The 24,140-nt window shown below is 37.2% G+C and overlaps 1 protein-coding gene across 1 annotated transcript in view; it reads right to left on the minus strand.

Moving 5' to 3' along the window:
* Positions 1-7,761: 7,761 nt before the first annotated feature.
* The window catches only part of ACVR1C (activin A receptor type 1C), a 77,692-nt gene continuing 61,313 nt past the window's right edge, over positions 7,762-24,140 (minus strand). Inside the window, exons 4-9 of the mRNA XM_011230540.3 lie at positions 18,557-18,787; positions 15,652-15,819; positions 14,147-14,303; positions 12,242-12,366; positions 9,947-10,077; positions 7,762-8,346 (exon numbers count right to left, since the gene is read on the minus strand). Of these exons, the coding sequence (XP_011228842.1) occupies positions 8,221-8,346; positions 9,947-10,077; positions 12,242-12,366; positions 14,147-14,303; positions 15,652-15,819; positions 18,557-18,787 (938 nt within the window). The 3' untranslated portion in view covers positions 7,762-8,220. The remainder of the gene's footprint in view (positions 8,347-9,946; positions 10,078-12,241; positions 12,367-14,146; positions 14,304-15,651; positions 15,820-18,556; positions 18,788-24,140) is intronic.

Genomic DNA, 24,140 nt, shown 5'->3' on the forward strand with positions numbered 1-24,140 from the left:
TAGCAAGGAACAGAAGACTGGAGGGCAGTTGGTGCTGGAGGTGGGGGGATACCAGAAATAAAGGCAGGAAAGTTACCAGGTCCCATATTCTAAAGGTGCTTATAGACCACACGAGTATTCAGGATTTTATCTAAATGTGAAGGAAACTATGTTTGGGTTGAGAGCAGGCCTACCCAAAGTCTTTCAATAAATGCTTAAATAAGTACAAGTCATGGTTACTCCATAGGAAAAATAGGACAAAGACTATTGTGCTAAGTTTCACACAGAGAAATGGCTATTGAAGAAGCCAGTGCCTCTTCCAGGAAGGAAGGAAGAAAAAGTCCAGTACCCATTGGAGCCAACATCGAATTTCCAAAACGCCTCCATTTACTGCATGCAAATATAAAGACACGTTTAAAATAATAGAACAGAGAAACCAAAATATGACACATTTTCTTTTTATTTAAAATAGAGCTCTATATGCTTCACAGAAACAAGTGCAAGGAGTGATTGATTTATTAACTTGGCCACTTTACAAAACAATACATTTTCAGAAATGCATACATAAAAATATAACATTTAGGCAGATAAGTATTTACATGGAGGCAGCTGAAAGTTATGCAATAATATTTCAAAAGCTTTAAAATAAATACTTTTATGACTTGCTGTTGGTAAAGTTAAACATTTTGGTATGAAGGCTATCACTGAGTTCTTACTAAATTCTAAAATACTATTATTTCTAAAGAAAATAAGTGTACGTATTACTACAAAATGCATCTTTCCATAGCCTAGAAGTTAATGAAACATCTGATTATCATTCATTTCTCTTTGGAATTTGGAGTTCTTTTCAGCTTCAACAATTAAAATTGTAACTACCAAAATTGCCATCTGCATTTTTTTATACAATTTATTGCCCAATTCTCATTTTAAAACTTAGTTTATGTCTTCATATTCCTTATATACATTCATTTGGGCCTATATGTTGAAGGGTAATATCTTTTTACACACCTATGAATATCAGCCAGCTTACAATAAGTCTTTACAACAGTGATTCTTTTCACAGTAGTTCAAGAGTTCAAGGCATGTTTTGCAATGTCAAAATGCAATGGTTTTGACATTTGTAATATGTTCTTAGGTATAAGAAAAGTCACACTACCAAAAGAAAAGTATAATTAGTATTAGTACTTTGAAAGTCAATCCAAAATTCCTCTTTTTTTTTGAGATATGAATCTAATTTTCTGTATTTAGGACATTTTAAAACCTGAAATACAGATTAAGCTTGAATAATTTTCTCCAGTCTAGGTTCAGAAGAGTTCAAGACCTTGACACTAGTCATTGTGGAAACAAACCAGAATTTAATATTTTGGGTCAAACACACCTTGTATAAATAGGAAAAAAAGAGTTGGATTTTGGGAAAATGTTGAATTACTTGTCTTTAGCCTATTGAAGGAAGTGGAGCTACTGGTAAATCTCATTTTATACATGCATTACTTAGACAGACTTGAGACACTGCAGAGGTAACGTATTTACCTCTTTCTAGGCAAAGTCAATGAACAGGTTTGCAGATGGCAAGAAAACTCAATGGAGATATTAAATGAGGGCCCATGTGTCTTGCTGCAGATTATCTGGGTTGAAAAATTAAATCGACAGAACAAACACACAATCTCTTTCACTCTCTTGGAAATGCTGGGATAAAAATCTATGGAATTTTTCCCCCTAGGTTCTCTAATCAATTTGCAGATGTCAAGAAGCATTTTGAAAGATTAATCCTCGTTTTCTGAGGTTGTACAAGCAAGACCCCTTTTCTGAAGATACACAGCATATAAGATGCTTTTCTGAAAAATATAAAAATATTTGAGTGGAGGGGCCCATTGCAGGTCAGATTTCTGCTCCCATCTGCCCCTCAGGGGAGAGTACTAGTACTAGTACTAGTACTAGTACAGAACACACCACGGCCCCAGCAGATCTGGTGACACTCCATAGATAGATGGCCAATTTCCTAACACATTCAGATTCCTAGTGGTTCTGTTCACATTTAGGTTAGTGTAGCCCATGGTACAAATCTTGCAGTTAAAACTGTTAGATCTGCAGAGAAAATTTTCTTGTACAGTAACGGGGACTGGTGGTAAGAAAATACAGTCATATCTGAATATATTACAATCTAGGATGAGACAGTATGCATATTCTCCTAAATGTGGTGTTAATCTATAACTGAATTAAGATGTACCCTGGAAGTTCTTAATCGAGGGAGTTTAAAATGGGGATGACTACTTCATTTCAATACAATCTTGTGTTACAAACCATATGCCACAGCAGCTTAGTTTTAAAAGATGGCCAAAGCAAAACAAAGCGATTGTATGAAACAGCAGAAATAAATTTAGCGATCACATTAGGAGACAAAAATTTCACATTCTCTGTCCAAGTCATCATCTCTGAAGTGGAATTTGGCATTAAGGCAAAAGTAGACATTCCTTATATGTCAGCTAAAAGCTAGAATGTAACTAGACTGGTAGTCTTCTTAAAATGTAAAAGAAAATCTTCTCTGCCATTAACAAATCTTCTCTTTATTGTGCCAAATGAAAAATCACTGGAAAAGGCATGAGACAAAACCTCTCACACGTGGGTATGGCAAATAAAATCTTGCCAGGGAGTTCAGCATGGAGCAATCTGAACATGGGCTAGAAGACTAGAAGAACAGAAATTACAGAGTGATTGGAACTGATGATACCCGACAAAGATTTTTTTTCTTTCTTTCTTTCTTTCTTCTCTTTCTTTCTTTCTTTTTTTCTTTCTTTCTTTCTTTCTTTCTTTCTTTCTTTCTCTTTCTTTCTCTTTTTCTTTCTCTTTTCTTTTTCTTTCTTTCTTTCTCTTTCTTTTCTTTTTCTTTCTTTTTATTTTCTTNTTCTTTCTTTCTTTCTTTCTTTCTTTCTTTCTTTCTTTCTTTCTTTCTTTTTTCTTTCTTTCTTTCTTTCTTCCTTCCTTTCTTTCTTTCTTTCTTTCTTTTTTCTTTCTTTCTTTCTTTCTCTTTCTTTCTTTCTTTCTTTCTCTTTTTCTTTCTCTTTTCTTTTTCTTTCTTTCTTTCTCTTTCTTTTCCTTTCTTTTTATTTTCTTTTTCTTTCTTTTTCTTTTCTTTTTCCTTTTCTTCTTTCTTTTCTTTTTTCTTTCTTTCCTTTTCTTTCTCTCTCTCTTTCTTTTTCATTTTTATGAACCAAAAGAAAATGAATGCAGAAGATAAACTAGTGAGAAACTGAGAAGAGAGAAGACAATATGCTCCTAGCCATGGTCTGAGATTCAATGACCAATCCTCTCTCGCTCCCATTCCCAGGCATAAAAAGAACAATCCTTACCGAAAGGGGAGAAACAGAGGCATGAAGTGTCTCATCGTTACTTGCTACTTGCACAAAGAAATTCTACGTTCTCACAATTCCTAAATTTTATTCAGCACTTCAGTGGTTGTTGACCTAGCTTGACAAATATTTTACAACTTTTCCCTGGCCTGTTTCAGTTCTTCTAACTGACCCCACTAGGAGTGAGCAAATTATTTTAGCAGGAAAAAAAAGAGAGAGAAGTGAGATTTGATCAACACCATTAAATGATGCATTCTATCAGTGTACATTCAAGGTAGGTTTAGATGCATGCTAATTATTTTTTAATTAGCAAATGCTGAATATGGTAGGGCCCTGTGGTGGGTGTCACCATTGTGTATCCCTATCAGTTCTGCTAATAACGAGCAGTCACTTAATCTTTGATCCTTGGTTTCACCATCCATAAAATATGGGAATTGAATTATAAAACCTATTACATTCTTCACAATTTCCAAATTCTGCTTTTTGGTTTTGTCTGTGACACATCTGAAATAACTTAGACCACCAAGGGATTCTCTTTCATTAGAAGGCTAAATATTAGCATGATTAAGCTAAATGACATCTAGTTGCTTTTTAAAATTAGGGACTAAATATAATTTTGGAAGACAGTAGGGAATATTTTAAAAGGAGGTGAGAAAAATAATGACACATAAAAGCAAAGCCAGAGAGAAAAAGGAGTGTCAAATATTGGAAAATTTGCATTGACACACTTTGAAAAACTGCCTATTATGGAAATTCCATTTAATATTAACATTTTTAACGAAACTTTTGTATTCCAACCAACATTTTTTCTTCTGTATAGAAGAAGCCATCAGAAGCAGAGGGATGACTGTCTTCACTAAATAGTGCATGCAGAGCAGTGTCAAACATGGCAGGAGCATGTTTCACAAGAGAAAAGATATTTAGAATATCTTCGAAAACCATAATAACCCCACTTTAAGACGTGAATTCTTCAATATTTCCAAGTAACCTAAAATGCTGTTATTTGTAAATTTCCTTCAAGAGATACTTATTGAAGACATCAACCGCCATCAACTTGACTCACTTGTTACTGTTACTTTCTCAATTTCCTGATGGGAAATAAAATGTCTATACTTTAAATAAATTTATTGAAACAAAAAACACCTCCAGGGATGCCTGGGTGGCTCAGTCAGTTAAGCGTCTGCCTTCGGCTCAGGTCATGATCTCAGGGCCCTGGAATCGAGCCCCACATCGGGCTCCTTGCTCAGTGGGGAGTCTGCTTCTCCCTCTGCCTCTCGCCTCCCTTCATGCTCCCTCTCTCTGTCTCTCTCTCAAATGAATAAATAAAATCTTTTTTAAAAATCTCCATATATGTTTTAAATAAATAATCAAAAATTATTCCCTGCTAAGCAATTTTAAGTTGAACTTTGTATAATGGCAAACATGGGCTCCCTGCTTTCCGATGATTTGCTCAGTACGTTCCCTGGTATTTTTGCGTAAACTCTAAGACAGCCCTGAGTTTTTTCTGCCCCAGTAAGTCACATGGTGGCAAAATTCCAGCACAGTAGTAGTTTTGTTTAATAATTCCACTAAAGTAGAAGTATTAAGAATAATAAATTCTTATGGAACTTGTAACCTAATGAATCTATTGTAAATCTTCATTTTAAAATAAAAGCTGATTTTGAAGTCTTCAGACACTGCAACCAGGTTACTATTTTCATACAATCATGGAAATTTAAAATGCAAAGTTAATTGAAAGTATAAAGATGAAAAGCAAGTGCTATGCCTAAAATAGTGCACGACACAGTCATGTTTCACTTAACTTTCAAGTCAGAACATAAATTAAGAATTCTAGATGTGACATGCCAAATATTTTAGACAGAGAAGAAAGCACACAACAGAATTCGTACCAATTACACACTTAAACGTGTAGCTTAAAGGCAACAAGTTCATGCTGTAATAGTGACAACAAATAATGTTTCCCTTATTTTAAAAAGTGATGCTGCATAGAAACCCCATCACCACTTTATACAGTACTGACATTTCATAAATAGCAATTTCCCAAGCTTTTATATTATACTCAAAGTCAAAATATTTGAAAGGAGCAAAGAACACTGACACATTGAGCCTAAGAAGAATATTTTTTGCTTGTAACACAATTCAAAAGAAATAAATATTACACAATGACATTCCATCAAAAACAAATAATATGAAGTTTAACAGTATAGGTATATACAATAAATTTGTTTTATGCTCTAAACTTTATCCTGTTCTTGTGAGCATTTGCTATTTATTATCATGTTGAGAGTTAAGAAAAATTAGAACTTTTCACTTTTTTATCATTTTTGTTAACCTACCTCTTTTCTTAAGAAGTGTGTTTGGTAATTAAGATGTAAGAGCAGTCAGATAGCAGTTATAGTAAACTAACACGAAAACAAGAAAAACATCTCAAAATGTACAAATTTCTCTAGAGTAAAAGTTGAACCAATAAAAATATGGAGTTCGATTTGGATACATCCAAATAAATCATAAAACATAGTGTCAAGGAAAATGGAGATGTTAAACATTCTCTCAAAACTTAAATAAGTGTATTTACCCAATGTAAGTGAATAAAACAGGAAATATTATTCTTATTTATTTGAACAGCCACTTAACTATGGTACAACCACAGTAAATAAATAATTTCATTCTCATATATTCAAAAACAACCTATGAGAAATTAAGGTAAAAAGCACAAGCAAGATCACCCCTTCACATAAACTCTTTTTAAAATCCCTTCACATATGAACTTAAAAAAAACTGATTATATAATTTAGATTCTCTGCAGTAGCCATATAAAGATAACTTCTAAATGTTTTACAGGTTGAAAGTAACTTCTAGAACCTACTGTCGTACGGAACTCAAGATTTCCTACTTTGTACCCTATTGGTCAATTTATTTCCTTCCCCCAAACCGACACCTACATCCTTGTTCCCATTTCCAGATTAGTCTTTAAAATCCCTGAGGGCAGAACCTATCCATCTGTTCTCTATTGGCCCCACTATTGTGGCAATGAAGAAATGGGGTCCCCTATCTTATTTAATGAATGGATAACTGCATGAATGAGAGTACCACAGCTGTCAGATATTCGCCTTCAATGATCTCATCCTAGGCAAATGAAGATGGGGTCAGTAACATATTTCCATAGCGAAATGAACTATAATCACTACATTGGGCTCTGCATGAAAATACATAGATATGCCCTTTCAAACACTGCTACCCAAGTTATGCTTTATAGAACACTAAAATGTGGGATAGTAAAAAGGTTTCCCCTCCTCTTAATAAAAGGGTTCCATGGTCAAATACCTTGGGAAATCTAATTCGGAGAAACTCAAGTAACATTTCTTTACTGCTAGGTTCTTCAAAGCACACGATAAGCTAATGTGCACGATCACTTTCTAAGAATCTATCAAAGAATGCTTTCGGTCTTGGAACATCTCAACAGAAGAGTGTTCTAAGGAAGAGAGCTTAGGAAACAGTGTTTTAGAACAACAAAAGATACCATGTTAAATCTCCTTTACCAAAGCAGAATTACAGATTTGAAAGAAAGACTCAATGTTCCATGTATTATTCAGAATTCATCACTTCTGTCTCCACGGAAGTAGAATAAAGGCAAAAGTATCATGAGCCTTCTTTTGCACCTACTTTCTCATTTTGAAAGGGTAGGGAAATAGCTATTTACAGTTACTGAAGAGTTTTCTTATTTTTTCTCAAAATATCTTCTACTTTCCTCCTCCCTCTGTTCTAAGTGTGTATGTACAAAAGTAGTGGGGACCTCTGAAATAAATCTTAAAGACCTCTTCTAACAATGGATCTTTATGCCTGATTAATCTCTGGAAGTATTCAGAAAGCATTAATATTTATCTAACAAATAAGCAGACTATGAAATTTCTATGAGGAAAATGTCAAGGGATATTGTCCTCAGAGTTCATGCAAGTCCATTATGATTGTACAGAATGACCCAAGTGATCTTCTGTTTGACTAAACCGCGAATACCATCATGAAAGCTGTTGTTTCTGCATAGGAAGAAAAGTACTATATGGGAATTGATGGGAAAGTAGGAAGCTAGCTAAGTCTACAGTGTGGGTTATCACAGGATTTAGACTTAGCGCCAGCTCCACCACTAGCTATGTGACTTTCGGGATTTCTGAATGTCTCAAGCTGTCGGATGTCTCATTTGTAAATGATAGGAAGTAACAATTGTAGTGGCTTCCAGACTGCTTCAGGGCTGCTGTGGTCACGGAGTATGACGAGCAGGACAGCAAGAAGAGGGGAGGCCAAGTAAGTGGCTACTCGGACCTCACTTCCATCTTCCCACTGAGCGGCTCCCTTTTTACGTGTTTTAGACACCAAAGTTCAGGGAAATATGTAATTTTTTCAAAGATCCTTCTTCATTAAAAAAAAAGAAAAGAAAATCGCAAATTATACAATCTAAAGTTCTGCTGAGCTACCACATGCTCTAGTTCACATTTTTTAATGAAAGTGTTTTCATCTCAGAAAAAAAATGCTTTCACATTTCTTTTTCTTCATTCATGTGCTCTTGATTCAAGTAAAATAAAACATTAATGACTTGTATTATTTTTATATAGCTTATTTTACATTTTTGTACTATCTTTCTTATTAAATAAAAAGATGAATTGATGTGTTGCTTTTCAAAATAAAATTAAAGACAACATGGAGATGGGAATGAAGTCAATTCGGGCCTGTGCTTGACTTCAGAGTTATTTTTCCCATGCTGTCTTTGGGCTCTTAAATACTGTACTGCATTATCTTTGAGGTAGAACAACAACAACAAAAAAGCAAAAACATTCACATAAAGAGGGAAAATGAGAAAAAAAAAGCTGTGAGAGATTTCTTTTTTACACAATTATCATCATTAGGCTTTGCAGTCTTCTTTGACACAAAGTTGAGAGATAGTCTTCTTAATACGAAGGGCCGTTAGGCGGGCTGCCCCATTGGCATACCAACACTCCCGCATTATTCTCCCCATAACTCGGAGTGCCTTTAAGAGAGAAAAATATTAAACACTTTAGCTAGTCACATGAACACAGTCCAAGAGAGGCATAACCACAAACCTAGGAATTGATGCTAAGCTCTGGTGAAGAAACAGTAAACTTAAAACAGTATCAGAAGATCAGGACCAAACGTCTTTAAAAATCCAGTCAACACACACATATTAACCTTATGGAGACTAACCTTTTTTTAAAGAAAAGATTTTATTTACTTTTTGAGAGAGAGAGAGAGAGCACAAGCAGGGGGAATGGCAGGTAGAGGGAGCAAGGAGCCCTACGCGGGGCTCAATCCCAGGACCCTGGGATCATGACGTAAGCCACCCAGGCGCTCCTGGAGACTAACTTTAAGCTGAAAATTCAATCCACTGATTTCTGGGACTATGGTAGAGTAGCTATTTTTTAAAATCTTCTGAGAAGGGACATGAAAGACAAAAAGGGATATGGGATGAGTTGCAAATTCCTTGATCTGGATGGTAAGTACATATTTGCATATTTTTTTGTTATTCATCAAGCTGTATATTAAGATTTGTGCATTATAACATTTAAATTATGCTACAATAAAATAATGATGTGGGTGTAAATATCAAAAATTCTGAATTAAAAAAACAGTATAAGTGACCTGCTCAATAAATAAGATAAATCCTCAGGGGGCAAACAGAGATGCATGGATCTGGGGAGATACAAGAAATCACTGACGCAAGTGGCCAGTCTGATGACATGTGCTGATCTCACAGTCTAGAATTTCAGAATTGATGAACCACATGCGAAGGACAAGAAACGCAGCTAGGGGCGCCTGGGTGGCACAGCGGTTAAGCGTCTGCCTTCGGCTCAGGGCGTGATCCCGGTGTTGTGATATTGGAAATAGGGGCGCCTGGGTGGCACAGCGGTTAAGCGTCTGCCTTCGGCTCAGGGCGTGATCCCAGAGCTCTGGGATCGAGCCCCACATCACTCTTCTGCTATGAGCCTGCTTCTTCCTCTCCCACTTCCCCTGCTTGTGTTCCCTCTCTCGCTGGCTGTCTCTATCTCTGTTGAATAAATAAATAAAATCTTTAAAAAAAAGAAAAAAAAAAAAAGAAACGCAGCCAANTTCCCTCTCTCGCTGGCTGTCTCTATCTCTGTTGAATAAATAAATAAAATCTTTAAAAAAAAAAAAAGAAACGCAGCCAAAGCACACAGAAGAATTTTATCTTGGGATTCTTTAAACATATGGCAGAAAGGAATACAATCTTTTTGAAGACTGATACAAGGTCAAACACTTACATATGTGGAATGAACTGGATGCCTAGATTAAGAGAGAAGAACAATATGGTCTCTGAAAATCTTCCCTGATAGTACCTCAAAATTATAACAGATAAAACATGTATAAGAACATAGCCTGGGGGGCCTGGGTGGCTCAGTCAGTTAAGTGTCGGACTCTTGATTTTGTCTCAGGTCATGATCTCAGGGTCAAGAGACGGAGTCACTCCTTGAGCTCCACGCTGGGCATGGAGCCTGCCTGAGAGTCTCTCTGCCCTTCTCCCTCTGCCCCTTTCCCTAACCCCTGCCCTCCAACCACCCCCACCCCCCACCAAAAAAGGAACATAGACTTACTTCACAGCTTTGCCACTGGTTTGGGATACTTGGTCGAAACTTCTGGTCACAAACAACCTTCCTCATTTCCTCTATTGAGGGATCTGAAGGCACCATGTCATAATAAGGCAACTGGTACTCCTCAACAATTCCTATCAGAAATTTGCATAATAAATTTCCCAGTGTGAATAATAAACAAAGATGCTTATCTCAAAAGAATACCAATTAAGTCCTCTAGGCACAAGTGGCACCCCGGGAAACTGGAAAGTCAGGATTATGAAAATTTTGTATCACTATAAAACTAAGGATATAAGTATAAAGCACTCAGCTGAAAAGTGATTGCATGAGTTTAAAAAATGTGTATTATGAAAATTTACATAATTTTGATAATTACATAAATTTATATAAAACAAAATTATATATTTTATAAAACATAATTTTATAAAATTACACATTATATATAATTTTATATAAACAAATTACATTTACATAATTTTAATAATGATATAAAATATAATTTATATTATAAAAATTATGTGAATTCTGATTTATATAAAATACCACTGTACAATTCAAAAGTAATGCCTAATTGCAAAATATATAGCATGGCCTCATTTGGGAATGAAGTATGTTTCTCCATTAAATAACCTTTTCAAAAAAGAATAGCATTCTCTTTTTGAAAATTGATAAGCAATCTTTTAAAAGTTGAGTTTTACATTTGGATTTTAGAAAGACTGTGCCTGAGAATGTGCCAACGAAGCAGTGAAGGTACTGAGGATGGACAGTTCAACATGAAGGTTCATATTTAAAAAGTCTCAAATACAAAGACCTGACCTTAATTATCAGAATATTCCCTGAACTTGAGAATTTCCTCATAAAATTGTTTTAACAGTCCTTTCAATTTAAAATATCTAAGATATGTCCTAATCTTACATTAACTAACTTACTATTTCAACAGTTGAAGAAAATTCAAGGACAATGACCTAAAAGCTGATCTAGAAAAATATTAATATGAAATTTTAAAAATTATTACAAACATGTTTGAAGCTTGCTATTTACCACCCACTGTCCTAAGCCCTTTATAAATTTTAATTATTCCTCAAAAGCACTGACTAAAAGAGGTACCATATTATCCCTACTTTATAGAATGAGGAAACCAAGACACAAAGAGTCCTCAATTTGCTCAAGGTCAAAGAACTAGTAAGTGGCAGATCTAGAACTCAATCCCAGGCTCAAGAATTCTGCTATAATTGTACTGCTGCTATAAATAGCTTCATCTTCCTGAATGGTTTACTATTTTACCTGTGAATAAAAGGGGGAAAGTATGTTTTCTCATTCAAAAGAATTTTACTTTTCTAAGTTCAAAAATTTTTTATTCATTTTTTAAAAAATGAAATTGGTGAAAGCAAAATGGTATCAATACAAAATATAAAAATTGGCAGGGGTTTGATGACAGCTCTTTTAATGAATGTTTACTCTGTACCATGCTCTGCACTAATTAATTAACCAAATGAATCCATTAAATCCTCAAAGCCCAAGGGGTCAGTTTTATTATTCATTTTACGGATGAGGAAAGTGAGACCAAGTAACTTCCCTAAAGTCAGACATTCAAGAATTTGCTAAACCACGGCTTAGTGTTAAGTCTATCTCACTGGGAAGTAAAAACTCTAATCCATTTTCTACCAGTAGTTAACTTTTCTCCATGGATGCCTCAACTTCATAGGCTGCATTTGTAAGGTTTCATCTTTTTAAACTCTTCCTCCTCTCATTATTAATCTCCAAACAGCTAGGGGCAGTAGAGTCAAGAAGTTAGTCTCTGCTCACCTCTGCCCTCCACTTTCTCCCTTTTACATTCATTATCACAGGGAAAAAGTAACAACAGCAACAAAAAACAAACAAACAAAAACGAACAAACAATCAAAAACAGGAAAAGTGTGAAAACTAGAACACTTCAAGTCATGGCTTTTGGTAAATCATTTAACATCTTTGGGTTCAATTTCTGGTAGAAAGCAGGGATACAGCTAACTGCATGCAAACTCAAGAAAATCTTCAAGTGGTTCGCAAAGTATCATTAAGAAAATCAGAATTATCAGGAGAACTGTCACCCCCCACACCTGAGCAGTAATCGTAATACAAAATCATCATTATATGTAGGGTGTTCCACTTTTGCCACTGGAAAGATATCACCGAATGGTATATTCTTAAATATTAACAAGCGATTCAGTATAGTGCTTAGAAAAAAATACATAGAAAGAAATACCTTGTATTCAGAGCATCAAGGAAAGACAAATACGAAGAATATCTTCAACATCTTACCTCCAACTGAACACCTTCGTGCTATTTCCCAATAAACCAGACCAACAGAATAGATGTCAGCTCGTTTGAAGGACTCAAAGATATTCACATTCATTGTATCATCAAGCATTTCAGGAGCCATATACCTTCAAAAACATGCACATTTCAGATCCTCTGTAGGACTTAACAGCAATCCAGTAAAATACTATCTTACTAAGTCCTCACATAAAATATAAATTAATAGCTTACATCAATTTTAAAAGTAGATTTAAGCCACTATAATAAATCACATTTAAGTAATACAGTTATTGACTGAACTATAATTTTGAAAACATTTTAGATAAAACTAGAAGTCAACCTACTCGGTGTGTCAAAGAACAGGTGCCAAGAGCCAAATACTTGCAAAGGACAAGCTAGAGGGAAACGCAGTACGCAAAGCACTCAATAGGAGAGATGGAACTCAACTTCCACCAACAAATGTTGCCACAGAAAGCTCCTTGAGGGCAAAGAGCATCTCTTATTCATCACGGTGGGCCCACGACTCTAACACGGCACTCAGCAGCATTCCATAAACGCCTTCTCCGAATGAACAATTTTATTATACATTGGCTTCCAGAAATATATACACATTAAATATTGGCTACAAGAAAATGACAGCCTCATTTGAATAAGACTAAACCAAAGAAATCTATAGTCCATGGGACCTGCCAGAGTCTAGCTGTCCTAAGGGGATTCTGACGATTTCCCAGAATATTAAGATGAGGATGTAATACCCTCCCAAACTCTGAAAAGTTTTAGATCTTCTGAAGGAGGCCAGCATCCAAGGCTTTCCTAGGGGTCAATGGTATGGAGACAGTCCGAAAAGCAAGTGAAGCTTACTTTTTATAGGGAAAAGAAGAGAAGTCCCGTAGGGCCGCCCAGTTTGAATGAACTGCCCTGAAGTGTTCCTGGGGCCTCATTAAATTCTCCTAGGGAACCAAGTGAAGGACTCAGAGGGATGGACTTGAAATCTCAAACATGGCTTGGATGTCAACTCTACCAGAAATTCTCTACTCCCAAGAGCCTTTGACAACTCCAGGAAAATGTTTTGGTTGTTTTCTGACTGCAAGGTCAAGGACTCAGGAATTATGTCAAAACAGCAGGAGCCTGATATTCAAATAAAAGGAAGTGGAAGTATGATGGCCGCATGGCCACAGGTTGGCCAGAACAAGAAAGCACTAGAAATCCCATTACTAATGGGCCTGTCGTAATATATATGTAGCATGTTCTGCTTCTCTCACACTTGTTCTGAACCTTCAGAGATTCTGTTTCTTGAATGCGGGACTTGTGTCCAAACTCCTACTATCTCAATATGCATCAATTTGGGAGACTTGAGGATAAGTACAATTATAGTAAATACAAAAATTGTTACATATTCTGAAATATTAAGGGAGTGCAGTAGCACATGTCTGTATTTATTTAGAGTCCCTCGCTTACCTTGCTCAATATATTGACTCTGCCTCTATTGTTTAGAATGCTGAACAAATAGAACTAGCCTGAGTTCAGCTCATTTGTGAGTAGAAAGGCTTTGTAGGAGCTATATACCGATGACATCTTTCCCCCCTCCTATCCATAGGAAAACGTATTCCCAGAAACTGGCCCACTCAAAATAACGTTATCACCATCTCTTCCACCATCCCTCTCTACTGGCTTCCCCACCCAAATGGCTACTGCGCATGTGACTAAAATGCCAACTGTCCTTGCTTTATACCCATTCTGTCACCGACTTCTCAATGACCCAGAGAAGACTGCTTGCTTTCTTGGGCCTAATGATTTTCCATTTGGACTCCCACCCCCACCCCCAAAAAACCTACACAGTCATCCCAGGATTTCATGTTTACGGGGCAGTCATACGTCTGAGCGTGCCACCAAAGTGAGTGATCGTACCTTTTGGTTCCCACTTTAGGGTTCTGAGGTATGTCAATTGTGTTCAGTACCGAATCATGCTTCACAGCCAGCCCCAAGTCGGCTATGGCACAAGTTTCACATTTTTTCACTAAGATATTCTTTGATTTTATATCTCGATGAGCAATAGCAGGTTTACCTACGAACCATAGGAAAAGAATACTCATTTGCTGCTGCTGTTGTTGTTGTTACCGAAGACTCACACTCTCTCTAAAAGGAATCACATTGAAGAGCTGGCTCAAAGGCACTTCCGAAGACAGGTCTTCCTGACCACACATTCCACATCCCTTGTCAGTCTCCACAGAGTACGTCATTTTGCCTTCTTCAGAACTTTCATCACTGTCTAAATTATATTGTTCATTCACATTGGTGTTTAATTATCTGTCGCTCCCAGGTAGACCGTAGGCTGCCTAAGGGCAGTGCCTGTGTGTTCCTCATGAGCATGACTTTGATGCTTAGAACACTAGGTGGCACTTAGTGGCCACTAATAAATTTTTGTTGCCTGAACACGGAGGAATTAGCATTGCTACATCCACATAAGAACATAGCAAGTATTCTCTTACAAAGTAAGTTTCAAACTTCTACTATCCTAGACCAGCAGTTCTCAAATGGGACCCCAAAATCCCTGGGAGTCTTTGAGACTCTTCCAAATACGTATCTGTGGGATATTACCTTTTCCTCACATACTCCAGCCAAAACATAAAGGAAAAACTGAATGAAGAACATACATGAAGATCCAGGCATTAAGTCAGACATTAAAGAGATTTGCAAATGTAAAACAAAACCATATTTTCACTAGATTGGTTTTTGTATTACAAAAAAGATGCAAAATTTTAAAGCTTGTTTAATATTTTATTATTATTAAGTAAATTAATAAATACTTTTTAAATTTTTCAATGTTAGTTTCTAGAGTAAATATTAATAGATAGAACCCAAATACACAAAAACCTTTGGGGTCTTCAATAATTTTTAAGAGTTTAAGGGATCATAAATCCAAACTTGAGAACCACTGCCCTGACTAGACTAATGACTTTCTAGAGCAAATTCTCTGTTAACACAATAAGTAGAAAAGACAGTGGGTATTATTTGGCCTTTGAGTACATTATATGTAAATATGTTTTTCAAGATCACATTACCATCTCCAATTATTTTAGCTATGAAAGGTAAATATTTAAATTATTTATATTCTCTGAATATAGAGCATTTGCCACCAAAGCAAGATGTCCCAGGGATGTGTGCTAAATGGCAAAGCTGGAGCCACCAGGTGTAAAATTATTATTGTGGCTAATATACAAAATGATGAGTACATAGATGAGAGTTGGCTGACTCAGCTTTGTAAGGTACCTTAGCTTTATACGGTACCTTAGTGTTTCTTTACGTTTGATACTTGTTTGTAATAAACTAAAATACAACTAAACAGTAAAACACAACTTGGTGTTTCTATCCTCATATCCAAGCAGAAAAAAACTTAGAAAGAAAGCACGTACCTTGTGTGCCAACAATTTCCATATGTAGGTGGGCCAGACCACTAGCTATCGAAAGGGCCAGTTTGACCATGCCAGCCACAGTCACTATGTTTCTATTCAAATAGTCATATAAGGAACCCAGTTCATGGTATTCGGAGACAAGCCAAAGTTGAGTCCAAGTTCCATTATCTAAATGGGAAAAAGTCATTTTATTGCTATAAATATATGTTGAGAAAGAAACCAAAAGCTTTTAGCAAATGTCAGTATTTAAAGTAAATCTGTATTATCCACAAAGCAAAGCTAATTCCTTTAGTGAGGATGCTGACAATCCAAATTAGCAAAGTAAAATTTCTCACTGAATCCCTGAAGATATTGCTATATTAGAACCTGTTGTACGTCCCCACCAGCACTACAGGAAGCTGTGAGAGTGATTCTGATTAAGCGAACAACTCCTTTCTTATTCTCTTTATATATTGATAGTACCACATTATAGGAGAAACTACTGACATGCGTTTAGGCTCAGTGTTGTGCTATAAATTACTCTGAGCTTTTAAGAAAGATTGTTCCAGTACAAACCAGAAATGCAACAAATTTACACAAAGTGTTATTACTGTAATAAAAGCTCCAAAATTCTAAGAATGTTCACATTGTTCACCTTTCAAAATACGAAATCGATTTTCCCCAAAAGTTTACATTAAGAACCAAATACAGTTACTAGACATTTTCAAGTAATTTACTTCATTCAACCAAAAGCTAATCCAGTTTATAAAATATTTTTAGCAGAACAGAAATTAGCCTAAAACTTCTCCAGGTATTAGAGTTCCTGGAGTTAACTTTAGCTTTTCGAGTAGTGTCTACAACAGCCTTGGGCAGTCCTGACCAGTTCTGACGCTCAGAGAAAGGAAGCAATAATGAACATTTGCTAAGGACTTCTTCTATTAAATGCTTTATGTACAAGAGTTATTCTTAATCCAAATATTTAATTTCTAAATCCGGGTAGTGATAAAATTTCCTAGGAGTACAAAATCAACATAACATGATAAAGTTCAGTAATAAACTAACCATGTATAAAACTAATCCTTATTCTACCTCTCTCCCTGCTCAGTGCCAGTGGCTATCTTGCCCTCTCATATCAACGTCTCTGTCAGACCGTTGACTAACCACTGGAACTATAAATACCACAAAAGATTTAGAAATGAGGATGAAAGCGATGTTGGAGGTCATTTGAAATCATGCACAAAGCCACTGATAAGTAAGCCAGTGACAGAGGTAGACCAGTTAAACTGAAGAAAAGACAATCAAGGATGAACTCCCTTGGGCCTATTGTCTTATAATCAAATAAACATCATGATTAAATTAGCCCATCAAGGTGATCCATATAACTAAAGTCATTACTGCTTTGACAACAATGCTAATTAATCTAATCAGTAGGTCACTTGAGCTCAATCTTAGGAAGAAAAAGAAAAAGTTCTTAGCTTACTAAGAAATGTCTCCTTTTCAATAGTCTGGATATATTTTCAAAGTATATAGAATTAAGAATTTGGAAAGAACCTTTTTTGTTTAAAGTTCATCTTGGTTTTACTCAGTTTGTACCTGGCAAATCAGAAAACAGATACCGTGTGCAAACATAATTATGGCCAAAATGTACAATAATTCTAAGCCCCTTTTTTGTCATCTAATTAGTAATATCGAGCTTATAATAGATAAAAATAAATTGTTTTTTTAGATAGAGGTTAAAATCTCTACCTCACCAAAGTTCTTCATGAGTATTACTGATTCGAATTCAAAAAAACTTGACTGGGTCATGTTTTGCTCATCTTTGTGCCCCAGTTCCCTTTGTTATAGGAACTAACACACAGTTAAATAACTAAAACCTGGGGCACCTGGGTGGCACAGCGGTTAAGCGTCTGCCTTCGGCTCAGGGCGTGATCCCGGCGTTATGGGATCGAGCCCCACATCAGGCTCCTCCGCTATGAGCCTGCTTCTTCCTCTCCCACTCCCCCTGCTTGTGTTCCCTCTCTCCCTGGCTGTCTCTATCTCTGTCAAATAAATAAATAAAATCTTTAAAAAAAAACAAGGTAAAAGCTAAGCAAAAAGAAGCAAGCATAGGTAATCCACAAATTATATCCAGTCCCTGATTACTTGGGTATTTATACCATATTTTATTAATATTGATTTCAATAACAAAACATTGATGCTCTGTCTTGCTCCACAAATCTCAAAAAGTCACACTGTTTGAGGTTGTTGATGTTAAACCTCAATATAATTCGTACTCAAGGTACATTGATAGAAAATTTCACTAAAATTGATTTGCTTGCTGCCATTCTGATAATGTTCATAGAGAATTTGAGTCCTGGAGTTGAAGCCTATTCATACAGATGAGAAGTATCGTCCTAGCAAAGGTGAATATTCAACTAGCAATACTGGTATGGCTGTACCAGTTATTAAAATATTGAAATACTTCTGTCCTCATTGGCTCACAGCTGCTATTCAAAATTCCAATGCCATCCCTTCACCCTAGACACCCAAAGCAACCTCCCCCACCTCCCACCCCACCCCCTGAAAGGATGCCTCCAGATCTCTTCATGAACCCGCAAATAAGGGATAAAAGCTAGCATGGCAGGGTTCTCCAAGGACTCTGTTCCAGTTGAAGCTTCTGTTCTGATTGGTTGATTCCTGTGCCATACCAGTCACCAAATATTTTAAATATCAACCTGGCTATGGTGTCATCATGATTTCATATCACTCGTTTGCCCTGACTTTATTGTATGGTTCTGTACATTTATCTGTGGAGAAGAGGTAAAACATTTCCTATCCTCAGGAAAGAAATTAGACTTTTATGTGTTTTATTAAAAGAAATTATTTATGGTGATCTGATGATGGACATAACATGTTTACTTGCTGAACCCAATTAGATTGAAAATACCTTTGTTGTCAGCAGCAATGAAACCAAGTATGTTTTCATGTCTCAGCATAACCGTCTGATAAATTTCTGCCTCTCGAAACCAAGATCTTTCATCTCTGGAGGAGAAGATTTTTACAGCCACATCTTCCCCACACCATCTTCCATGCCAGACCTCACCAAATCTACCTTTTCCCACTATCTCCTGAAGTACGATGGTCCTTGCAATTGTTCTTTGAACCAACAGAGGTAGACCTAACCAAAGAAAAGATGGAATTGATGATTACAAACACGGAAGTGTCAGGAAAGAACTGTCATGGTGACCATTATTTTCACATAAAAAGGCAAACATTGAAGCACTTCCATAATTTTAACGATTTTGAAGAAATAAGCATCATTGTACCAAACTTTCAGGCCAAACCATGCTCAAAAACAAAAACATACAAACAAAAAAACAAAAGAAAACACACACACAAAAAACTCGCTGCAAATTCTTAATATGAATTTCTCTTCTCACATTCCCAAATAAAAATTTCTTGAACATAGCCTCCTGCTACAGATATCTGATTTTCCAGAATTGCTGCAAATCTCCCTGATTTGCCCACAAAAGCCAATCAGGTTACTAAATACACAAGGTTAAAAAGGAAAAAAAAAAAAAAAGAGGCTGTCAGCCTCTAAAATAAAATGCAGCTACTAATACGACTGGGGAAGCAGAAGAATTCCTTGTGAATTTTTTCAAAAACCAAATTAAAATTGCAAAGTGAAGAACCAGATTCAATAACCAAGTGAGGTAATCATGTTACACTAAAAAAAGCAAGGCATTGTCATAGAAAATATCAAATGGATATTCTTCGTGAAATTAAAAAAAATCAAAGGAAATATATTCTGAGTGTAGGTCTTTGAACCAATAACCCCACCTCTAGAATTCTATCCTAAAGATTTAATGCAAAACACAGAAACATTTATGTCAAAATATTTAATACTATTACTTACAGGAAATAGAAGGGAAAGTATCTGATAATAGAAAAACTGTTAAACATAGTGCAGCGATTAAGAGAACAGATAAGACAGACCTCAGTTCAAATTTCAGCTGTGACACATGGTAACCACGGGCAAATAATGGAACTTCTCTGAGCATCAGCTTCCTTATCTAAAAATAAGGGATATTAGCAGTACCTATCTCATAGGGGTAATATAAGAATGAATAAGCGTGGTAAGCACCTGGCACTCTATCTGGTATATTACATGTTCAGTAATGGTTTGCCCTTAATATTCTTAGAGCAGATTACTTAGAGCAAATGATAATGATGCTGTTTATGAGGAGGCATTTCTTAATGACATGGGAAAATACTTTTGCTATAATGTTAACTGAAAATAGCACAGTAAATTCTACCCATCTAAAGTGTACCTAGCTATCCAAAATATGCCCAAGAACAAGACTGAAAAGGAAATTTGCCAAATGCTATGACGGTTCCTCCTATTTAGTGGAATCAGGGGGAATTGTGATATTCTTCTTTTTAATATACATTTTCTGAATTTCCACAATGGGTACTTATCACTCTTTTAATTCGAGGAAAATAGGTAAAGAGGTTACAGTATAAGTTTACTCTGGAAAGTCCTGTTTAGTTCTTATCCCTGCACTCAGATGGCTCGGAAACTCTCATTGCTACAGCCCCATAAGCTCTGCAGGCTTCGGCCTCTGCTCCTGAAATGAGCCACAGTTCATTCAGATGTTCTCATCTTCATGAGAACCACCCACTGTGGCTAAATAAGCATAGACTATAAGGGTGCTATTACGGATCTCAACAATTAGTCATAGGGCCCCACAGCCAGAGAGTTCTGAGATCGTCTAGTTCAACTTTATCATTTTAGGGATGAGAAAATCGGGGCCCAGCAGTAATTGAAGACTTGCCCAGAAACAGGCTGTAGTGGGAGGCCGACCTACAGCTAAAATGCTGGTGTTCAGTCCAAACTCTTGCTCTCACCATTCAGTGGACATGCCTGCAGTCCTCTCCTGTTGGGAAGAATTCCAGCAGCGAACTCCAAGGGCTGGTTCTTGTAGGCTATGGCCAAGTTTACTACTGGACCACACAATCAAAGTTGTGTAACATTTATCAGGCCAAATTGCAATCTCAGTCTCTCTCCTCCCTCCCCTGTCTTGCATGCACATACTTACCCAGACATCACCATCAACAACCGCTACTAACAACTGACTAGAGAGCTCGAGAAGCCTCTGTTTTCAAATGGCAAATTGATCAAGCACACGACCAATGCCACAGACTGTGAACAGAGTAAGACAACCTCATCAAAAGTCCTCAGCACAGCAATTAAAGCTGAGACACTAACTCTGGGCAAGTTGCTTCGGTATCCTTCAAGGCAACTAACTCCAAATAATCTAGCTCTTGTTTATACACTCAGAGATTGAAGATACACAGACTTTGCTTCTCCCTGTAGGTTCATTTTACTTTACTTTTTTTTTTTTAAACTAGGGGTTGTAAAAGCTGATGTCTGATGGGAAGGCAACTTTCAGTAATGTCACCACCCATCAGAAGTGTTATATTGGGACAGGAAAGCAGCCACCCAGTCTCTCAGAAGCCACCTGAGACACAATCCATTCTCAGAAATCGTCCAGCAGCACATCGGTCCCCTTTTCTTTCTTGCAGGTATTCTATCTCTTTGAAATATGTCCCTGACCCAGTCGAGAATAAACTTCACAATTTTTGTTTCTCAACATCTAACAAAACTGCCTTGGCCTAAAGTTTACTGGCCAATTAAGAGAAGCAAAGGGGAAGCGGAACCACCTGATTTCCTACCCATGAACAAGCTTTCATGATGGAAACCTTGCTGCAGCTATACCCATTCTCTCTGATTATCAAAGGCACTGTGGCCATCAGGTACTTGTAGCCAGCGCTCACTGCCAAACGGATGTAGCTGACTTTAAGAAAAAGTGCTTAAAACTCTTTCCAATTGGTTATTGAAAAAAATCATCTGCGCTTGGGTACATGTACAGCTTTCTCTTTAAGAAAGATCTTAGAATAATCTAAAGATGAGGGTCCAGCAGTCAATAAACCCAGATTTAGGTTTAAAGATGCACAAAGACACCAAAAAAAATCTTAATGTTAATTTTTTTTTATTTCATGTCCTGGCTCGTGTTTATTTCTTAAACTAAATATCCAGTCTCCTGTTATAAAATCTCTATTATTTTTATTTGAAAGGGAAATTCTTAGTCATCTTAAATATATTCAAGGAGTAGCTGTGAAATATACATTTCTACTTAACATCTTTAGATGAACTGAAATGTTTGGAGAGAGTATTACATAGATGGTTATTTAATCACTTGAACTTCAACAAGAAATTATATGAGGTTTCCAGGAACTGAGCACACATCAGAGCTATCTGTGCACATGTTTTGTGCCTAGAATGTCACCAGTGCTCAAGAAATTAGGACGTAGTGGGTCCCAGGATGTAATAGTCAAGGAAGAATGAGTACTGAATGTGAATAGCTTTATTTTTAAAGGAAGAACATCAGCTTTCTATGCAATAATTTAATTTGGATTTTAGTTCTGTGAACTTTGAAGTTTGGAGACATTTTTCTAGGTGCGCCTCCCTTGAAAACATGCCACCTCATTTGTGCAGTGATGGCATCGACATTGAGACCTTGGTCCACGACAGAGCAGGTGATCTTGCCCCCCGAAGCACAAACCTTCTGAGCTCTGTGGATGACCTAATTAGGCCTCTCTTCTCTGGACTCTTCGGTGAGTCTAAATCTACTTCATGTTAAAGACAGATGCTCGCACACATGCTACTGCCCCTCTGTCATTTGCCCTTGTTCACTGTGCCTGTCTGGATGCCCCTAGAGGCCACAGCCTGGGAAGTTTCTCAAAGCCTGTTTGGGATAATCATCCTTAATGATCCTTCCAAAATGCGAGGGGACCCAGGGGCTCCTGAAGTGACCCACCTAGGCTTACCCTAGTTCATATTTCTGCCGTACCACATGCCGACAGGATTTCTGGACATATACATGAGGAAAGGCCATTTTAAAAGTTCGTTATTACGGAGAAATCTGCTTTGTCGCCAGAAACCCAAAATGCCCTCATATGGTTTGTGGGATGAGGAAGACTCATTAAGGCCATCAAACAGCCTGGTCTTTTGAATCGCTTCACCCGGGGCTGTGGAGTGCCGTTAAAGAGGAATAGACTTATCGCACTGCCCTAGCACCAGCCAGAGCAGGAGTCATCGCTGTCGGCTGTTCTCTGCTCCCCATCATCTCTGTTTCTGTGCTTGAAGAATATACTCTCGATTCTAATTTCAGGTTGGCTCCCTGTTGACTTCACACATGTCCCAGGGGCTGCTCCGGATTCTGAAGACTTCCATGACCACAAGCAAAGACACTCTGAGAATACCACTTAGCCTAACTAACATCTTTCGCCCAGAACTCAGCTCCTTAAATACAGTAACTTCTGTGCCCATGAAACATTACTAAGGAGAGCAACAATGATTATTACTAACCATGACGGTGGGGGGGGAGGGAGAGAAGAGAAACTGCTTCTCGCCTCAGAAATAAATTCTGAAGGAATGTAAAAATGAGAATCTGAAAACCTAGACGCAGAAAAGGCAACTGAGAGGACTTAATTCACTCGGCCATGATACTAGGTTCTCTTCATCAAATCCAAAAACAAGTTTCTATACCAGAACTTACCACGTACCACAGCAAGCATTCTAGTGATGCAATTCATAATGTTTGGGCCCTTTTTGTTAGAAATTGTTTTTATTTATTTTTAAATAAGAGTTTTCTTACTGCAAAATGGACACAACGGACACATACCAGAGCCAGATCCAGAGGCAGTCACATCGTAAATCAGATCTTTTAGAGTTTTTCCAGCATTTACCAGATTGCACTCAGAGAGGGGTTCCTCCACATTCTGTCTCTTTTTCTTCCTGTTTGTGCATGGTCGACCTTGGCATGCCCAGATCGTCAGCACGGCTGCCATGGACAGGAGGCAAAGTGGCACAGTAATAACAACGGTCAGCTCCATGGGTCCGAGTTTGGGGGCATTTGGAGATGCTTCAGTTAAAAAAGAAAGAACATGACCATAAATAAAGCCATTTAAGATGCTCTGGAAATTGGAAATGTGATCACCAAAATCTCACACTCTGCACTTAGGTGAGTTGGTAAAGATTCTCTGGGGGATAAGCAGAGATGGGGAAAGGGAGTTGAGGTCAGGATGCACCCGGAATAATTATGCCAGGTGACAATGGGAGCCAGAATGAAGATCATGGAAAGCACCAGTGCGTGGGATCCTTTTTAAATCCTCCAAGGCATTTGACATTTTTCTACTATCTTCTCCCCATTTTTCAGCAGTCCATCCTTGAAGCGCATTCATTCATTCATGCCACAAATAATTACTGAGCTCCTGCAATATGTTGCCACTATTCCAGGTGCTGGGGATACAGTGGTGCGTGAGAGCCAAATCCTTGCTCTCGTGGTGCTTATGTTCTCGTACGCCCACTCAACAGATGGATATGCGATACCCAAGTAAGAGGCCCTAAGTGCTATGCTGAAGCAGGGGGGAAGCGCGTGATGCGGGGATGTCCCTTTAGACAGAGC

Source organism: Ailuropoda melanoleuca, chromosome 2 (assembly GCF_002007445.2).
Source record: "Ailuropoda melanoleuca isolate Jingjing chromosome 2, ASM200744v2, whole genome shotgun sequence".
Lineage (NCBI taxonomy): Eukaryota > Metazoa > Chordata > Mammalia > Carnivora > Ursidae > Ailuropoda > Ailuropoda melanoleuca.